Below are 21,258 nucleotides of genomic sequence, written 5' to 3'. Positions count from 1 at the left end.
TAGAACAACATTAATATTTGCAAGGGTAGGTTCTGTGTGATCTCAGGTAGCACAGGTGCTCGGCTCTGCAGTCTCAGTAGACAGGTGTCCCCTCCTTGGATGGCACTTTGCTAATTCACAGCCTCCCCTGCTCCACCATCCTGGTGTGTGATTCTCAAGGCACCCCAGACACACGGGGCAGACTCCCCGGGGGAGGGAGCGCCAGCCCTGCTTGAGCCCCCGCAGGCCCCTGCTGCCTGTAGGACAGTGCATTTTGCCTTTGCCTGCAGGTCGTGGCAGACCCCTGTGTGGTGGCCCGTATACACAGTGAAGAAAGAATTCATTAAATAATGCTTAGTCAGACCACTTATTCTGGTGTGCTCCATTTCAGGTTTTTAAAGTGCTCATTAAACTCACTAAATTTTTTTCCCAGTCTACTAATGGGTCACAGCACAATTTTTTAAAAATGCTAATTGAAATCCTTATTCTGGTATTTGAGATGCTCTATGTCTAATCTTCCCATCTCTTTTCCCCACCCTATTTTTTTACTGATTTGCCAAGTTGGGGGAAAAAAAAACCATTCCCCCATTAAGTTTTCATTAGCTCCTTGTTCTTTGAACCCGCCAAATCCATTCCTTCTCCCTTTGCTGGGAATGCACCTTTTTTGCCTCTCTGATTTCTTAGTGTGAGTCATCCCCAGCCTTAGCTCTAATGCCTCCTTTCCATGAATAGGCTGGAGTGCCCTTGTCACCTTACATTTATTTATAAATTATGTGTAGCATTCAATTCAGATAACATTTAATTTTACACTGTCTTATAATTGTCAATTAAATGATGTGATTCTTTATCTTATTTGCCTGTGATAATTGAAAGCTCCTTCAAGGCAAGGCCTGCGTTTGTTCTTCTGCACCCTCTGTGGCACTATAGACCATCTTTAAAGTGCTTGGTGACTCCTAAGTTAGGTGCCTGATAGTTTCTTTTCTATCGTAAGTGATGATCACTTACCCTCTTTTTTTTTTTTTTTTTTTTTTTTTGAGACAGAGTCTCACTCTGTCACCCTGAGTAGCCTGGATAGAGTGCAGTGGCATCATTGTAGCTCACTGCAACTTCAAACTCCTGGGCTCAAGGGATCCTCCTGCCTCAGCCTCCTGAGTAGCTGGGACTACAGGTGCGTGCCATGATGCCCAGCTAATTTTTCTATTTTTAATAGAGACAGGGTCTCCCTCTTGCTCAGGCTGGTCTCAAACTCCTGAGCTCAAACGATCCTCCTGCCTCAGCCTCTCAAGAGTGCTGAGATTATAGGCGTGAGCCACCGTGCCCAGCCCACTTACCCTCTTGAAGCAGGAAGAAATATTCCTATAATAGAATTATTTCTAGAGATAATTTTAGGGGGTGGTAAGATTGGTAAAACATGAAAGTATTATTATGAGTCTGTAGACTTAGTTTGGGCCCTTATCATTGTGAGTTTGAGAAAGTGGTTGACAGTAATCATGTTCATTTTATGTTCAGCCATATCAGCGGGAACAAGATTGGCTGGGAGAAGACAGGAAGCCACTCAGAGCCTCAGCCACGGGGAGACCCAGGAGACCAAACAAAGGTAATGAGTCTGTGCCTTTTATTCTTTAAGTTCTGACTCTTTAAGCATGTTGTATTAGTAACTAATTTAAAGAAAAATCCATTCGCTCTCTTTTAAGCGGGTCTTATAAACCTTTACAAAGGGGATGAGAGGGGAAGGAAGAGGTCAGAGCTGTGCCCTGGCCAGCCTGTTTCTTGGCATGGCAGGCACCTGGTACACATCCCTCCCCACTTGTCTGCTCACTGCGTTATCTTGGACAAGGTGCTTAGAGCCTTCCCGAGCCCTTGTTTTTTATAGGGTTTTTGTGAAGAATAACTGAGAAAGCACCCAGGGTGTGCACATTAAAAATGGAAATAAACTAAATTCCATTTCCCCCTTTTTTTCCCACTTCTACCTGTTAGTGGTAATCTTTAGAAATATCTTTTTAATTTTCAAAGGCGTGTCTGCCACATGTGATCACCAAAAAGGAGCAGGTCTCCAAGGTTGGTTTGTATTCAAGATCTCCTGAATATCAGAAATTCATCTACAACTCTTAAATAGTCTTACTATTGAATGATTGTACTGTAAATAAGCAAGAAAAATGTTTTGTGGATACCTGTTATTTTCAAAGCACCTTCCAAAGCATTTTGAGTTGTTTTGCATCTATATTCTTTTTGAATGGAAAGTGTAGAAAACAGTAGTTAATTATCTGAGAGTTATTTTTCTTAAGACTAGTTTTGGCACTTTGTGTTTTAAAGGATAAAATTAAGCACTTAATTCCATACCATTGTAAAGAATACATTTGTTTCAAAACAAAAATGTATGTTCTGTTAGGGCAGTGATAAGCAATTTTTATTGCCAACATTTATTCTGAAAAAGAAAAAAATGTTTAGTGTGAAAAAAAATTGTTCTACAGCAGTTATTCAGGCAATTCAGACTATGGTATTCTCCCTTCTTTTTTTTCTTTCTTCAGTCCCACTGCCTTGAGGTAGTCTGTCACTAAGTTACTAATTTGGGGTCCAGGCTCCTTCCTGTGCCTGTCCATACACTCCACATTTGGGTGCTTAGTTGACACAGAATGGGTGTTTTCACCTAACAGTACATCAAGCACATCACCAACAGTACATAGCATCTTACTATGTCAGCATCTGTAGATCTGAGACAAAGTTTTTAATGGGATTAGCTTGTGGTTTAGGTTTTGTTTTATTTTGGTTTTGGCTTTAATTTTTGCCTGCGTGTAATTAATTTGGGGTTTTATAATGACTACAAAGAAGGCTTGAGTTTGGGTTTTTGTTTGTTCTTTAAGTACCAGCTGTGGCATGGAAGAGCAAGATGGAGTCAGGCCTGGATTGGAATCCCAGTTCTACAAGTTACAGTTGTGTAACAAGAGCCAGGCAAGACAGTGAAGCTGCCCAGAAATTAGCAGCTGCAGAAAGCTGCTGGCTAATAAGAGTCTCAAAGGGAGAAACCCATGGTTGGGGGGTCACCCAGCAGAAGCTAAAACCAAGGGGGGGAGCTGGAGCCACTTCTGAGACGACTCCTCCAGGCTCCCACCCTCCAACACAGAGGGCATGCAAGGAGACACGGGTCCTCTGGGAGCAACAGGCCTGGTCTCCTGGGGCACAGTGAGTGTCGGTGGCATTTCAGTGTGAGAGGCTGTCCAAGGAGAGGGTTGGATCAGGGTTCTCTCTCTCTCTGTTCTTAGGGTGGCACTAAATTGGGTCTTTCCCAGATAGGACTTGTCTTTCTATTCTCAGTGTCTGGCAGGTGGACAGGTCCCTAGCACACTTCAAATGAATGGAAATGTGACATAAACTCATTTTCCTCGCTCCTGCCCTTTGCTCTGTAGGCAGAAGGTTCGTCCACTGCCTCTTCAGGAAGCCAACTAGCCGAAGGCAAGGGAAGCCAGATGGGCACTGTCCAGCCAATCCCGTGCCTCCTGTCGATGCCCACCAGGAACCACATGGACATCACCACACCTCCCCTGCCCCCCGTTGCACCTGAGGTGCTGAGAGTGGCTGAGCACAGGCACAAGAAGGGGCTGATGTACCCTTACATCTTCCATGTCCTGACGAAGGTATTACCAAAAGGGCCCTGGAGTGGCTTCTGTTACTTGACAGGTCAGGTGGTCATTCCTGTGGGTGTTTTGTCCTTTTGTCCTTTTTGAACCGTTTTTCTATCTCACTAAAGTATTTGAAACACAGTTCACTTTCCCCTTTCTAAACATTGAACAAAAGATGAAAATTTATAACTGTAAATACAATTTAAAAATAACTTGTGAAGTCTCACTTTTCACCTTCAATTTAGTATATTTTTGAAACTTCTGATGAAATAATAACATATATCACATTATTTTGTAACTTGTAATTTTATTCTTTTTATTTCAATTTCAGAATTTCTTACACCATATTTATGCTGTAATATAAAGCTTACTTCTGATGCCAGATAAAATATCTGATTTCTTTATCATTTGTGCTTGTTCATCTACCTCATTGACTGCAATTTTAATAGTGCTGATAGCAAAAAAATGTAATACAGGATTTTGTTAAATGTACATAGTCAGAAAGTGCAATTATCTTTTTATACAGTGTCATAATTTCACTTTATTAGTGTCTTACCAAATGTATACTTAAATATATACATATAGTATGACATTAATTGTTTTTTAATCTTGGTGTCTCAAATGCATCTGTGTGTATTTAAATTTCCTCAATGATTTGTAGTCTTTCTGTTAATACTTATAACCCTAGACCTACAATTTAATAGGTTACTTTAGTGACCAGGTTTATCATGCAGAATTGGTTTATTACTATCATGTATTATTGACACGTTTTCATCAATACCTATACTAGCATACATAATCAGACCTTTCTGTCTATTTTCTATACTCCATCTGTGGTTTGTAAAATGGAGCCAGTAACTGCAAAATGCACTCCTATTCCACAGTACTCTCAAGGTGGACTTCAGCTGTTAGTTGACTAATCCAATCGTTGTTTACTTTTATAAATTAAAGGACATGAAGAATATTTAGCCAAAACTATTCACTCAGCTCCTTTAATTTATTTTTTAAGTATAATTGCTTCCAAATCTCATTTATTATTTGATATGGACCGTGTGTGTAGTATCACTTTTCAGATTATGGTTGTAAGGTAAACATTTTATTTTTCAGGTTCAACTTAAATTATAAAGGGTAAGTGAAAAGTTATTGTTGTGAGAAAAAGATTTTGCTAAGTTTAAGGAACCCAAGTTTTGGGAAGACATCTTTCAAAATAATGTGTAAAGAGACAACACCCTTTCCCTGTGGGGCTGTTTGAGACGTGAGGTCCCTGGAGCCACTTGCCGTCCCAGCTGCCGGGCCTGCTGCATGGACAGTTGGTCAGATCCACATGAGGGTTGAAAACTGTACCAGCGTTCTTCATTTCTCACAAATTTCAAGGCAACACTGATAAAATGACTATGGTTGAAAATAGTAAACTTAATTGTCTTTTCAGATTTTAAGATGCTACTTAAAATTTTTCACTATACTAAGGAAGAGGTTAGACTGTAATGCATACTATTTCCTATGAGCTGAATAGCTCTGGTATTAAATTATCTAGGCTGAGACATTTGCAGTGAGATGAATCGTAATGGTAATGTAGAGACTTATCAAAGCATCATAATATTAAGAGAAATATTCCCTAGATGAGATTGTTAGAACGCATGTACCTACTGGATTAATGAATATGAAAATACTGAGGATAAAGGAAAACACCAATTTTGAAATTAAACTTACATGAAAGAAAGAGCAGATGTTACAAAGTTATTAAAAGAGTATGCATCAATAAGTTTAACAGACAATGAAGATCATAAATGTATTTTTATGTTATGAATATACATAAATAAAATTCTTCGCAAAATATCTTGAGATGTATCTTGATGCCATAGAATATGAGAAACAAGTGACCACAGAATTCTGGCAAAAGTCTCAGCCGCCAAAGGCCATAGTCTAGTCATTTGTCTCTCGGCAGCATGTTCTTGAGCCAAATGCAGTTCTTGCTGTGTTGGCCCTGCAGCATGAAAAAGGTGGTGTGCTTTCATTTTCTGCCCTATTGGCTGTTCACATCCTTGCCTGCTATGGGACACACCTATTGAATACCTGCCACACTGTGGTAGAAACCTAATACATAATGTGGCATTTTTTTTTTTTTACAGATGAGCCTGGTAAAGAAAATTTGACCATTATATTTTCAGTATATTCAGTTCCTTGGATTGCACATGGGTCATTCAGAATTATAACTTTCATTGCATATGACCATCCCAACTCTCTAAATAAAAGTTGCAAGTTCTCAATGTTTTCTATTCTATTTGTTGTCTGATGCCATCTGTCTAGATTGTTTCAAAGACTTTGGATCATCTATGTAGTTTTCTTCTGTTCTTGGTTTCAGGTTAAACATAACATAACGTAGATTTTATTTTGATTCTTTGAGCATACACTTTGACTACAGCCTGCCAAGTGAACTCTTCCTAAACATCTCGATGTAGGCAAGTTGTTAAGCAATTGATTTGTAATAGAATTGCAATGCCATTAACTGGAGATAATACAGTATATTTCTGTGAGTTTATTATAAATTCAACATGAAAAATGTGCAATGTTATTCTGCTTTCTTCCATGCAAAGGGTGAAATCAAAATTGCTGTTTCTATTGAAGATGAAGCCAACAAGGACCTGCCTCCGGCCGCTCTGCTCTATAGGCCAGTTCGTCAGTATGTTTACGGAGTCCTGTTTAGTTTGGCAGAAAGCAGAAAGAAAACTGAGAGACTTGCTTTTAGAAAGAACAGACTTCCACCAGAATGTATGTACTGTAAAAATCCATTGTTTGTTTTCCTCGGTACCTCGTAATCTCTTGTGCATTTTCTAAAGCCTTAGAAGAATCATGACTGAATTGACCCCAAGTGCCTCCATGTAAAGCAGGTGGGCCGTCATCGGGGGCAGTAGGCCAGGTAGAGGCTCTTAGAGAAGGAGGAGAAGCCACAGACCTTCTTCCTCAGTAATATTCCAATAATGATGTTTATTCAGTAAAATAATAAAACAGCAGGTTTACACTTTAAACTGAATGTTGACCTGAAAGCAGTCCCGAATTGCCGTCACTCTCTGTAATTACCACGTCTTAGTAATCAGGATGAGTGTGTTTCTGTGCTCTGGTTTTTATGAGGTGCAGATCTGCTCTCTCCAAAAGGCCACTGTTCTGGAGAAAAGTCCCAGCAGGTCTCTGAAGGGCCATTTCTGGGCTGTTGGAGTGCCACCACGCACAGCTCTGCAGCTATAGCGAAGGTCGTGGGACTCGAGTGGATCTTTGCAGGATTGTAATGATTTACCTTGGAGTCCTCGGAGATGTGTGCACCCAGCTGATCAACTCTGGGGGTGGAGGGTGAAGGTGGAAAGACTGAAAAGTATTGTTAAAAAATCTGGTCAAAGTTGAGGTCAAAAGCATTTTCCTTTATCTTCTAGTGGGCCTGCGTAATATCCTGAGAACACAATACCTTTCTGTTTAGGTAATTTTGTCCTCTAATATAAGAAATGTAAAAATAACTGTATATTTAGTAGGAAAAGATCCCCAAACATACAGTCTAAAATAAGAATATTATGAATTGTGGAAATTGTAAATTGCTAGATCATCCTTTAAACCCAAGCTGGTTGCAGATTACCTGCTTGTGTGGTGGGTCCATGCAGGCCTCGTTAGGTGGTGAGGCTCATTGCCAGCACAGCCGACTGTGTGCGGTTCTGAGCTTTGCAACTTTAAGTTCATCAGATCTTTAAATTTTCTATTTGCAATTACTATAACAAACCTGTGATCTATGCGGTTTTAAAATGAAGCACCTCTGACTACCCTTCCTTGAGAGCAGTTGCTGAGCCGCTTATGTGACGTCATTGGCAGGTGAGGCCAGCTCTGCAGGGCTCCCATCTTTGACCTTCCGTGTCCATGATGGCTGGAGATACCATTTGGAACACAGAGTGTTATAAATGACATTCTTCTCAAAGACCCAGGGCATTCTTAAATGTACATATTTTCATTGTTTTTTTACATTGTGTGATTCATTTCCTCACAAAAATATGGCATTTCTTACTTTGTTTGTAGAGGGTGGTCACTGGTCCCACCCTGTCACTGCTTTTCTCTTCTCCTGTGGCCTTACTAGGCCCCCAGGCCCTCTGTGTGTGTTGCCCCCTTTTCTCCTGGGCTTAGCATGCCTGTGCTGCAGGCCCTGTCTGGGCCCACTCCTGTGACATCCGGGCTGCTGCAGCCCGTTCATCCTGTGCTTCAGAGCATTGTGCTGGATTCATGGTGGAAGGTATTCTTTTTTTATTTGCTTATGTGTTCCAACAACAGGGTTACCTTTACACAGCAAACTCCTCAAGGAGTTTCAAATGATCATAACCTCAGGTTGAATATGAATGGACCTTGTGGCCACTGTGCTGGCCTATGGAGTTGGATGTGACTGTCCCCTACCCCTCCAGTTTCAGGGTGTTCCTACATCGTCAGTGTGCTGCACTGCCAAACATGCTCAGGAAGCAGAGTCTCAACTTCCTGTACCCTGCTGCAGGTCTGCGGCACACGCAGCTGATGGTGCTTGCTGCCGTCATCAGCTGTCTTGAGCCTAGGTTGGGAGGTCTCATGCTGGGGCTGTGAGACACTGTCCTGCTAGCAGACAGCAAGGGAAAGCATTCTGAAGGGCCAAAGTATATAGAGCACGGGGGGAGGAAGAAGTCGCTGGAAGCCAAGCAGGGCCACGGCTTTAGTGATGTCTGCCTGTCCATGACCCTGCTCTGACCAGGCCAACTCAACTGGGGTCAGAGCTCACAGGAGTGGAGCCATCAAGGGAAGAAAAGACAAGAAGGGTTGGAGAAGTCTGGGATGACTCAAGCCGATAGGATGCCATTGACCTAAGTGGAGGAGGAAAGGGACATAGGAGAACACAAAAAGGGATGGAGGCAGCCCGCGGCACTGGTTGTTCTCTTGAGATGTGGCCAAGATGGCCAGAGAAGGCCGTAGCTTCAGGAGGGGGTTTTCTGCCCTTCCCCTTTCTCCTCCTCTTCCCTCTCCTCCCCTGCTCCTCTTTTTTTAAGGATAGGAAACTGAATAGTTCGGTTATTGTTATTTTTTTGACCAGTGGGAAGGATTTAGTGGGGGAGAGATAAAATGAATTTACAGAAAGAATAGGAAAAAATTAGAAAGTTCTTTTTAAGGATGTAATGTTAGTAGGGGTTAGGTGGGAGGGAGGAGCAGAAGGAGGAACGCATATGTTGGGATCACCTTTCTTGGTGAAGGCAGGAAGAACTGGGGGTACGGATACCTCAGCTCTGGTTTGGGAAAGGCAGCCAGCCATCTGGCAGTGAGCAAAGGGTGAGAGCCCGACTGGGGCTGAGCTGACGGATCCGTCATGGAGTGTGGGTATCTTCCCCACCGTGGAGGAGGCGTGAAGGCTGCCCTTTGCCAATTACAATTTAATACTTCTTCATTGGTAAATGAGATTTTGGAAGTGATTTCATGAACACTTATGTCTATTGTTATTGTGTATTACTCTTAAGAGGACTCTCCAGCAGGCCATAGAAGAATGAATGGTAACTGGTATAGGTGCACAGCCTGTTGGAGAGGAAGATCCAAAGTTTGATGCATTAGAAAATTAAACTCACTTGTGTGAGAGTGTGTGTAATCACTGAGGTTCTTTGAAAGGTCAGTGCTAAACAAATTACATTCTTTTCTGCTCAGGTGATTTCAAATTTCAGTTTTGACTTTTCTGTAGAGATGAGGAGCCACTGAAGGTTTGGTATGATGTTTCTGTTTAGAAAGATGCGTTGGGTAGTGACATGTGGACTGAACCAAAACAGATATGAAGCCTTTAAATGGCAAAGAAAGGGCAGGTTCAGATGACCTTTGCTTAGACAGTTAATTAAGCTCCTGAAATTTAAGTGTTTAGAAACATGTGTTATTAATGTGCTATGACAAATAAAAAATTGCCTCTGAACGGAGATGTAGAAATTTGACCTCTGAGTTTAAAAGTTGAGAGACCTTAGTACTGTAATTTTAGTGGGTGAGATTTTTATGAGCAGCTTTGGAATCTAGATCTTTATGGGGAGCTGATAAAATTGAGCTTGTATAATGTGTTACATGAGGGGAAAACAATCCTATAAAAAGGTTTTTATGTCAGTAATACATTCCTGATTATCAGTCTTAATTGGAATACCAACTCTCCGCAGTTTTGTCCTGAGAATCTCTTGTGATCGTCGAGCCTAAATGCTCTCAACTTGCTCAAGACAAATTTTATGTGAGAAATTAGTAATATGCATGGTGTGATTTCATTAAAACGCCTCCCTTATAACCTGTTGATTAGGTTTTAGCTGACTAAATACTGACTCTGATCATCATCTGGCCACTGATTTAGGCTTCATTACTTGAAATATCTATTAATTGGTTACACATGTTAACGTGAGACTCCTATAACTGCTTGATTCTCTAAATGAGCTGGAGAAAATGTCTGGTTATGCTGCAAGGAAGCTGACTTTGAAAGGTTTCCCAGCTTCTTGGTTGATGATGATTGTATTTAAATTTTATTGACATATGTTGTCTAACTTACAGTCACTCTTGGACCACATATAGGTTAAATGAAATCATTGGCACAGTGGAAGAAGATCCATAAGCCACAAAGTGCCCTGGGAGGGCAGGTCCCCGTGAAGAGTTGCTCTTAACCCCATTTGGCTTTCCATTGTGGTCTGGCAACTGAGACCTCTGCCCATGGGCTCCAGAGTGAGCAAGGTGCCCCAGCAGCTGATGGAGCCATTTCTGAATGGGAAATTTGTGATCTGAAATAGCTTCAGAATCATACATGTGCAGGTGTACATTCCTGTTAATGGTCCCTGTAAAACTAAAAAATTTCCCAAGATGGCCTTATTATCAGCATGAACTATTGAAGTCTTAAGGGTTGTTTTGAAATATTTAACTCTCAGTAGATTTAAGACATTCATTTGGGAATCTGGTCTCTCGATTGAGGCATATGATGAAGTGTTCATAATTCATAGTGAGTTTTCATGTGGTTTACCAACGTTTCATTTTTAATGTCATTATACGGTTAAAGTAGAATATCAGGCCTTTAAAACATTTCCAGCCCTTTGAAAGTCATATTGAGTTACATGCTGGCAGTTTATTTTTCACTCCTTTCTCTCCATCCCTAGGTTCCATAATTTTGTTTTTGAGAAATTCATCAGAGTATTTGCTTATTATAGCAGTGTGCACCTTGGAATTCTAAGCCCTTCCAATGGCACCCACAGAAGAGAACTATCAACACCCAGGGACATGTGGATTCATGCAGATGTGATCTGCGGTGACAGTAGCATTTTGTGGTTGGGCTGGGGTGGAACCCAGGGTCGTGCTTCTGCTGATGGAATAAAGGTTGGGCCTGGAGACAGGAGCCCAGGGTCTGAAGTCTGGCTTTGAGGCCTTCACCCTACGAAAATACTGATACTGTGGCAAGTGTCGTGGACGCACTCCCACCCACTCCTGTAGTGGAGCAGGTCATGTATCTCAGTGGCTTCCTCTCTCGTGGTGCCTCTTGGTTGTTCCCAGTAGCTGGGTTTTTTCCCAGGGGTTAGCAGGAGGGGCTGCAGTGATTTGTGGGCAAGCAACACAGGGTGCAAGGCCTAAATTTTAAAAGATTGTAGTGTAATGAATAGCCACAGCTGTAATTGAAGATTGAAAAGTTCAGGAAGTAAAGCTTAGTGATTTACACATTTTTAAATTAACATCATCCACTTAATAAAATTGGCCTTTGTTTTCTTGTCTCACATTTCCTATAGCAAGTCTTCCCCAGAACCTCAAATTAAAGAAGTAAAAGAAACAGGCTTATAAAAAGTAGATGGATACAAATTATAGACATATGAAATACATTTATAGAACTAGGGAGCAAATTTATAGACTGTGAATCCTATTTTTATAGAGAATTTTCTTATATTTATTCTTGTACTTTTTAAGCTCTCAAGAGAAGCCAAAGGGAGCATTGGTTCCCTCCCCCAACCTCCCATCCTGGTCCAATTTGCTCTAGAAATGTTTTTATTTGATAATTGAGACTGCTAATAAAAAATAAGTAAACTCAGACCTAGCACAAGAAATGATTGCTTAGGAAGACAAATTATATGATAGGCCAGTCTGTGATGTTACTCTTTTGGGCTAATATTTATGTCATAAGTCCTTGAACTTTTGAGTTTCTAGTATACTAAGAATAACGTGGGAGAATGAGGGGTACCTGCATGTCTGTAATACCATGTTCTGCGTGTCCTGTGGCCTACTAAGCACTTATATTTTTGTGGACAGTCGGCTGCTTGAGCCTCAGATGTCAGAGGTTTAAGAAAAGCATTCACAGTCCTTTCCCTTTGAAAATTACGGAGGTGCTCGCAGATGTGTCGGCATGAGGAAATGCTGCCTACGTGCTGGTGCTGCTGAGAAGTTAGTGGTCAGTTTTTCTATTAGAAGGAAAGAATAGTTTTTATTATATCTGTTTTTCTGTTTCTGACCTGACATGAAGGATCTGGAGTTTTCTGTTGTTTTTGCTTATTTTTGTTTGTTTTCATAATAACCCCAGGAAAGCTCAGTGAGTAAATCAATAGCTCCTCCCTAAATACACGCACACCCCGCCTCAGCCACTGTCTTGGGAGCCATTCACCTCGCTGTGTCCTTTTCTCGCCTATGAACATGAATACGCAAATGCTGCGGCTCTCCCTTCCTAAGCCCTTCACTGGCATTGCTAATTAAGGGTGATGCTCTGGCACTGAGCTCAGAGACATACTTTATAATATGGTTCTATGGGCATCCACTGCCGGTCAGTTGGAATTGGCTTACAAAATGAACCATGTCTGTTATTTCTGGGCTGGGATAGATCCCAGGGTCATCATTATAACAGATTTCCAAGGTAGCTAGTTGTCAAATGTTAAATGCGCTGCTAGGTGAACATGATTAACATCTGATGGAAAACACTGGGTTTTACTGACGGCTTACTATGATAGTGTTTTGTAGTCCCCCATTGTATTTTGAAGAGGTCCTTTCTGTGAAAAAAATGCATTATAAATTTAACCTCTAGTAACATAAAAAACTGATGCCTTAGGGTTGTTTTTGTCAGTGTAAAAATCCGATTTAGCGTAAGGTAAGGAAGATAGTGTAATATTCAGTGTTTTAGATGTAGGCTACTTCCTGAAGTAGGGAGTTTTTTTCTGTCAGTAGAAAAGATGAGATTAATATTTATTGATGGTGATAACACAAGATTTATTCATAGATCTTCATCTACATGAGCTGACCTCTAGGATTTTCTTATTCTTTATTCTACAAAAGCAGCATGAGCATACTTTTCTGCAATACCACTGTGCTCCTCTAAGTTCCAGACAGTGCCCTCTCAGGATATTCTGGAGCCCCAAGTGCCCTGATACTATCGTGAGCAAGCACACATACCCAGGGTGTTTTGCAAAAATGATAAAAACCCAGATTACTTACTGTTAGCAAATATTTACTTTGTATTTGCTTATTTCCTGTGGGCTGAACAACACCGTGAGAACTGAGAAGTCCACCCTCCTGGGCAACAGTGACTCTTGGGAAGAAACCAGCAGCCCAAAGAGAGCAGTAGGAGCGGCAGGTGTTCTCCTCCCTGATGGCTGCCCCCAGCTGCCCTGTGTCAGGGGACCTGCAGAGCAGAGGCAAGCCATTTTCTTTGCTCAGCCCTGGTACCCTTGAGGCTGCTATGTGTCAAACCCAAAACTGAATGCCCCTTGGAATTCTTTATAAGCACTAATTTTTAATTAAATTTATGTAAGTAATGTATAAAATGTTAGCTAATCTCATACTTTTCCCTACATATCGAGGGGTGCTAGGTGCTTTTTATGTTTGATCATCAGTATTGTGTTGCACAGTTAGGCATTAGCCTCTTTTCTTGGTCCTCGGAACCAGGTCCGGGTCTGAGAATCTAAGGAAAACCCTCACTGTAAGGCACACACTCGTGCAGGTCCACCTCGCCTGCCTGCCCGTTGTCTCAGCCCAGCCTGGCACATAGCAGAGGCTTCGTAAATGCCTACTGAATGATTGGCCTAAGGTCTCACAGCTATTAAGTGGTGGTATGCTCATAAGATCTCTAAATATTAGATTAAAAACAGATGAGCACATTGTAAAAATAAAGCAAATCAAGAGCACCTCTGCTTTTGGAGCAAGCCTTTGGGTTAAGCACATCTATTTACTTTGATAAAGACATGTGTTTCTTAAATTAGATTTGAGCTGTTCTCATCATGAGTATTGCAGATAGACAAAAAAAATGCTTAGCGCTGTGAGACAGGACAAATCCTTTTCCATCCCTACTACTTCTGTAGTCTTACCTGGGGCCATTCTAAGCCCTGCTAGGACTTGGGCAGCCTTTGGCTGGAGTATTGCCTTGGCCAAGTCCATCAGCCAGAGTCTAGTTTCAGCCCTCAGGAGTGTGTTCACCAGTCACTGTCAGGGCTGTGTAGAGTCTGAGACCTGGCGCTGGGCCAGGCTCTTTCAGGTACACGGGAGGCCCTCAGAGCCCGAATGTGGAAAGGCGTTAGAACCCTGAAGGTGAAATACGTATTTCTGAGAATACCATGTAGAGTTAGGGTGAGTACCTCTGACCTCCACTTAACTTAACCCAGGGCCTTGCAGAATGAAATATGTGGAGGCCTAAAGGTTCTGAATTTGAGAATGAAAATCCTCTACCAACAATTTTTTTCTGGAATGAAAACAAAACATAATAAAATAAATAATTGCTAAAAATAGTTAGAGAGAGGTGAGAGCAGCGCTAACAAACGAGGAAGAAATGGCAAAGTTATGTGAGGGTAGGCTTGGGATGGAGGCCTCTCTTGAGAAGACCCCGAGCGGGTTGTACAGCCGAAACCCGTGCTGTGTGGATGTGTGTGTGATGGGGGTGCGGTGTGTGCGGTGTGTGTGTGGTGTGGGGTGTGTGATGGTTTGTTAAGTGTGTATGGTGTGGTGTGGAGTGTGTGTGCTGTGTGTGTACATGTGAAGTAATCTAATAGAAACTAATCTAGTAGAAACATATTGGTGAGCAACTCATTCCAGAAGTTCACTTTACCTGTTTTCTCTTGGGGCCAAGCAGCCTTTGTGTTGGATCACAGGAGGGAAGGCGGGGTCGGCTCACGGGAAGGCCTGCACATGGCGTGATCCTGCATGTCCCGACACTGCTGCTGAGGAAGCCTCCAGAAGCTGAGAGCTGTGCTGGAGCTCAGCAGTGTCGTGGTGGGGCGGTGCCTTAGATTGTGCGTCCAAGGACAGGGTCTGTTTGATAATGGAGACTTACTGGTTTGATATCTGACAGCTAAAAATATTGAATAAAAACAAGCATGTATGTATATATATACATGTATACCTGTGTTTTGACTTGAACTTTAAAATGAGAATTTGGAATGTTTTAAATATTCCTTTAACATTTAAACACCCAGATGTTCAAATGTAAATGAAAGGAATTTGCCTAAAGACAACAGTGACTTTTTTGTAAAAGGAGAATTTTCAGTGACTGTCTTAACTTGTACACCCTGTTCTGTCCAGTAGGCGTCTCCTAAGGGGACACAGTCTGGGGCTGGCTCCGGAAGGGCTCACCACAGAGCCCTTGCCGCGAGGTTGTGACTCACAGCGTGTTCCTATGGATGACACTGTTACCTGACTTATCGGGTATTGAAATGTGTTTAAACATTTTTTCTGTTGCTGATAAACTGTATATCCAAGTATCTAACGCCTGACGTTTTTCATTGCATTTTAAGAGATTATTGTATTGCCTGACTATATCTATACTTGGAGTGGAATTGGAAATCAGCCAGTTATACATTAACTCTGTCCTGATTTGAGATTCTTCAGAATGCCTTAGCCATTACTTTAGAGAAAACGAACTCAGCTGGATTAATGTTATATGGGTAGAATTAATGTGTCAAAGATGAAATTAGAATTTATCATACCATCCTGGTTTCCATACCAGCTGTTGGCCTTGGCGTGGCCGTGCAGTGGAACGTGTTAGCCGGTGATGGTGCCTCTGGTTCACGCTGAGCAGCTCGCTGGGCAAGGGACCACACATTTCCCTGCTTCGGTTCTGGTGTTTATTGAACGAAAGCAAATTCCTTGTTACTTATGACCACATCCAGGTTTTACCACTGAATTGTTACCTCAGTGCAGTTGATAAGAAATTTTAACATTCTACTGTGCAGTATGGATTGTTTTCATTGTATTTCCCCCATCATACTTTTTTTCTTAATCTATTTGGAAATTATGTGGGAAAATGTGCATGTTTGTGTGTTTGTAAGTATTAATTCAATCTAAATGGTAAAACAACTGTGGATAAAAGATCATTGTTTTTGTATTATATCAACTTAGAACTCCTTACTTTTTTTGAGGTGAAATGTTGGAGAATTTTGCACTCTGTCTTAAGTCTTGCTGAATATAATTACTATATGCTGGCATCATCTGGGATTCCAAAGCCTGGAATATTGCTTCTACTTGTGTCTTACTGGCCAGTCTTTAAAATAGAGTTTCACAGTTATGTTTGTTAAAGCAGGAGGTCCTCCAGTAAAGTGCCTACCAAATGCAAATTATTTTTCCAGTCTAATTTGTGAAAGTATTTATGTATGTAGAAAAAGAGATTAGCTATCTAAATTAGATTTTCCATGTTAAAATAATTAATCACATACCTCTGTGAATACCAATTGTTATTAAAGCTATTAATAGACATAAAATATTAAAACAAATTTTGCCTAATATCCTTGATTTATACATATTAGTTATATGGGGAAAATCAAGTCATAATTTTATTGAGAAAAAATTTATCTAGGGCCTGACTGAAAATCTGAATGAGCCATTACTTACACAGAGTAGAGGGGCAAACAAAATAAATGTGAGGACTGGGGGCTTGCTAAGGAGAGAGGCGACATCTTCAGACTCTAATTACTAGAGCTGTTTGTTTTTGTTAAAACTGAAAGTAGGTGAGCCCGTGCATGAATGTGTCTTCTCTGGTTATTCTTTTATGTAGTCTCACCAGTGATCATTAAAGAATGGGCAGCTTACAAAGGGAAGTCTCCTCAAACTCCAGAACTGGTAGAAGCTCTTGCCTTCAGAGAGTGGACCTGCCCCAACCTGAAGAGGCTTTGGCTAGGCAAGGCAGTGGAGGACAAGAACCGCAGAATGAGGGCCTTCCTAGCCTGCATGAGGTCGGACACCCCTGCCATGCTCAACCCTGCCAACGTGCCCACTCACCTCATGGTGCTCTGCTGCGTCTTACGGTGGGTGCTGGGCATGGGAGCTGCAACTGGGGACCCCGCTGGGTGTGGGGGCCAAGACCACAGTGTCCACTGAGTTCTGGAAAGGATAGAAAGTTTACTCCATATGAACCATGTTGTCTGTTGAAATTTATCCTGATCCCATCCTGATCCCATATTTATATATATTATAGAAATGTAGGCTTTGTAAATGCAATATATATTTTAATTTATGCCATATGTTTATAGAGTAGGTATATTTGGTGAGCATATATGGTATGTAAATATTATGTAATGGCTTTAAATGTAGTTTATTCTTTAAATATTAAAGATTTTGAAGGCTATAGTGTGGAGTATATTATATGTTATTTGAAATTCCTATGTAGAGAAAATTTATCTCTTCTTCCCCCTTCATTTATTTAATCATTCACACTGTATTGCTTAATGATGGGGACATGTTCTGAGAAGTGCATGATTTGGCGCTTTTGTCATTGTGTAAATGTCGCAGAGTGTACTCACACAAACGTCGATGGCAGAGCCAGCTACACACTTGGGCTGTATGGTATGGCCTGTTGCTCCCAGGCTGCAACCCGGGCACAGCGTGTTACTGTAATGGACACGGAGGCATGGGAGCACGATGGTATTACAATTGTTAGATATTTGTGTATCTAAACACAGCTAAACATAGAAAAGGTACGGTAAAAATACTGTAATCTAATGGGACCACTGTCCTGTATTCAGTCTGTGGTTGACTGAAACGTCATGTGGCACATGAATGTATTTGTCAGTACGAGTTCATGTCCTCATTTTATAGGGTTGTAATCAACTCATTTGGTGTTGTAGCCAGTACTATGTTATTCATCTTGTTCCTTGCATTGCCCCAGCCCCGGCCTTGAGCTCTCCTTTGGGTTGGCACCTGACACATGCCATTCTTTTGTTTTGGGAGCCCTTCCTTGCTTTCAGGCCCTATAAGATGCTTCCGGTACTCCGGCATCAGCCATCTCTCTAAGGAGCAGCGCTGCTTCCTTATCATAGAGAAGGGTGTCTAGAAACCCAGGTCTGGGCGCCAGTGTGCTTCTGCTGCTGGGGTTTCTGCATCTAGGCCCTCAAAGCCAGCAGTTCCAGGAGTAGGTGTAGACACTGTTGATGTTTTGAAGTTAATTTGAGTTGGGATGCATATAGGACATTCATTAGGTTTTGGAGTTGGTTGATTTGGTTTGATTTTGAAGCAATTTCAAACTTAGAGAAAAGTTGCGTGTACAATACAAAAGTATTTTTATTCAAATACTTTACTGTGATTTTCTAACAGACAAGGGCATTTTCCTTTATAACCACCATCAAAATCAATCCATGTTGATACTGAAGTTCATCGTATCTGCAGGACCTGTTTGGCTAGTTGTCCCAGCAGCATCCTTTGTGATAAGAGACCAGTTCCAGGCCGGGCGCGGTGGCTCACACCTGTAATCCTAGCCCTCTGGGAGGCCGAGGTGGGTGGATCCCACGAGGTCAGGAGTTCGAGACCAGCCTGAGCGAGACCCCGTCTCTACTAAAAATAGAAATAAATTATCTGGACAACTAAAAATATATATAGAAAAAATTAGCCAGGCATGGTGGCACATGCCTGTAGTCCCAGCTACTCGGGAGGCTGAGGCAGTAGGATCGCTTGAGCCCAGGAGTTTGAGGTTGCTGTGAGTAGGCTGACGCCACGGCACTCATCTAGCCCGGGCAACAAAGTGAGACTCTGTCTCAAAAAAAAAAAAAGAGAGAGACCAGTTCCAGGCCATCTCCTTGCTTTCAGGGGTGACGCCCCGCACAGCTCATTTATCCCGTTGGGTAGGATGCTGGCTCTGAAGCCTTGATGCAGAGCATCTGTGGCTTCCCCGTGTGGAGGTGCTCTCACCTTTTGCAACTGTATGCATCTCATGGGGATGTGCTTGGACATTCAGTAAACATTTCACTCCTCCTTAGACAGCCAACCTGTATGCATCAGTATGGACTCAGAGCCTCCTTTTTCTCCAGGAGTTTTTGGTCCACTGCACCATTGTCTATTTTGATGGCTACCCTTGTCACCTTATCAACTGGCCTCCGTGGTCTTGCCACTGACCCTGTCATTTTCTGATTACCTCTTTACTTCTCTGCACATGTTCTGCCTTCCTTTGTATCTCCCTGCCTCAGTTCCAGGGTCCTCATTTCTCCAAGCAGCCTCAGTTCCTACAAGTAGGGGACAGCATTTAGAAACCAGGCTCTCAGAGTAAGGGCTCCTTGCTGTGGGAGCTTTGCTTCCTCTGCCCTCCCAGTGCCTCTACGAGCCCACCCCAACAGCTGCTGCTGTGTGTTCCTGCTTCTCATTGAAAACAGTGAATTAACCCGGGCTCAATCTACTGTCCCTCTCTACATTTGTAGCTGCTGGCTCTGGCAGTGAGAGCCTTGGGCTCAGGTACCCTTGTGACCTCTCCCTTGGCAGGGGCCCATCTGTTATGCGGTCCCCATTGCCATTGTTCCTGTAGGGCCTGCCTCACCTTCCAGGCTGGCTGCTGCTGGGCAAGCACCGCTGACCGCTGCTCCCTCTGCCTCCCACTTGACTAACTTTAGGAAAGGAGGACAGAGTTTTATTCATGCTTGTATTTCCTGAAGTTTCTTAAATTTATAACAAACTTTAAGGTCAATAACTTATTTAGGGAGACTTCAGTGGAGGTTAAGTAGAGCACAGTGTGCCAATTTTCATTTTATTTCCATTGAAGATTAGCTAATGGGAAACACTAGTTTTTTGTCTTTGTTTTTAGAGTTTTCTGGTTTCCTCTGATGGAAAATTCAGTTAAGGACATATTTTTATCAATAAAAACCTTATACTAATCAAAAATTTAAGATTGAGACTATGGGTGTTCTAAAATCAAATTAGCTATAATGAATTTGGTTAGGTTATTTGTATTTCTCCCTTCCAAGTTTAAAGTGATATGTGGCTTTCAGTGGAACACCTGGGTGTCCGCCACATACCTGCCCTAAGGAGCACGCCGGGAGCCCGCGGGCGGGCACATCGCGGGCCCATGGCCGCGGTAAAGGATAGACACCACTGTACCGTGGGGCGTGAACCTCGCGTCATTTCAGCTCCAAGCTTAAGTCCATCCTCCGTGGCGTGGCACAGACTCATGTCACTGTCTTGTCCTGCTGTTATTCACTCCATTCCTCATTAGGCTGGTGTCTCATGGAGTGCTCCCTCTTTGTGGGCACTGAGACACGCGGACAATTGTGGTGAGCAGAACAGTGTCAGTCTAATCTCTAGCATCCCCGGCAGCAGAGACAGCAGCAGAGGTTGATGCAGCGTGAAGGTGAAGGCCAAGCGTGCAGGTCAGAGCAGGTCTTCGTTGGGGATACAAGGTGGACAAAACAGATGAGGCCTTGCTTTGTCCAAAAGCAGCTTATGTTCTTATAGGAGACAAGACAGCAGACAAAAAGATGCAGACTGAGTTAAGTCCTGGAAGAACTCGACTGAAGTCAGCGTTAATAAATAAGATGACAGGGGATGGAGAGCATGAGGCTCCCAAACACAGCTAAAGCAAGTCCGTGTGAGCTCTGGATGGGCGTCCCGGGAGGTTGGTCAGACCAGGTGACACAGCAGCTGCCCGTGCTGGCCAGGGCCTGTGTCCCTCCTGTTGGAGCTCTGGCTTGCCCCAGCGTCCATGCTTGTGAAGGGCAGTGAGAGGAGATGATTCAGGTCAGCCGGCTTTAGAAGGACTCCAGAGCAATCTGCACAGCCCTCAGCCTTCTGTGGTGAGGGAAGGAAGGCCAGGGAAGGTTAGACAGCTGCCGAGGTCCTATAGCTGCTTAGCACGTCAAATGGCATTTTTGTACTCTGCTCATTGCATGGAAAAAAACATCAAGAGATAAATTTTCCAGAAATTCCACAGGTAGATTTAGCAGGCATTTGAAAACATTCGAAATGCACAGATAAGAATAGAATGAGTAACTGAGGTGACCAAGACGAAGTTATTAGCCAGTCTTAACTGGGATGCCATTGCTGCTGTCTGTGTGTTTTGGCGTTTAATCTGTGTATCTGTGTGTGTATGGACTTCGTATTCTCTGCATCCAGGGAAGATGTTTAGAGGACTGACCTATGGGGAGGAAGAGCTAAATGCTGACTTTGTTATATAAAGCCAGATGGAGGAAATAGCAGATGTTCTGACCAACAGGGCTATTTGTTATCATGGCTAAACTGAGTTCTGAGAGTCTTAGCTGCCAAGAAAAACAGGAAAGATCCTGCGAAAACCAACCTGTCCCCAAGACAATCTTTTTCTGATTCAAAATTTTAAAAGGAACCTATAGCCAGGGGCTGGGGGAGAGGGGACTGGGGAGCTGTTTAATGGCGACAGTTTCAGTTTGGGACAGTGAAAGTTCTGTGGATGGATGATAGTGATGGTTGCACACCAATGTGAATGTGCTTAATGCAC

General features: G+C 42.5%; 1 protein-coding gene across 3 annotated transcripts in view; it reads left to right on the top strand.

Moving 5' to 3' along the window:
* The window catches only part of FAM120A (family with sequence similarity 120A), a 111,602-nt gene that overhangs the window by 71,284 nt on the left and 19,060 nt on the right, over nt 1-21,258 (top strand). For all 3 annotated transcript variants that reach the window (XM_045563448.1, XM_045563449.1, XM_045563450.1), the window contains exons 8-11: nt 1,489-1,576; nt 3,384-3,611; nt 6,191-6,365; nt 16,588-16,837. In XM_045563448.1, coding sequence (XP_045419404.1) covers nt 1,489-1,576; nt 3,384-3,611; nt 6,191-6,365; nt 16,588-16,837 — 741 coding nt within the window. The remainder of the gene's footprint in view (nt 1-1,488; nt 1,577-3,383; nt 3,612-6,190; nt 6,366-16,587; nt 16,838-21,258) is intronic.

This window comes from Lemur catta, chromosome 10 (genome assembly GCF_020740605.2).
Source record: "Lemur catta isolate mLemCat1 chromosome 10, mLemCat1.pri, whole genome shotgun sequence".
Classification (NCBI taxonomy): domain Eukaryota; kingdom Metazoa; phylum Chordata; class Mammalia; order Primates; family Lemuridae; genus Lemur; species Lemur catta.
Note: the sequence above shows the minus strand (reverse complement) of the source record. Positions and strands in the feature narration are given on the sequence as shown.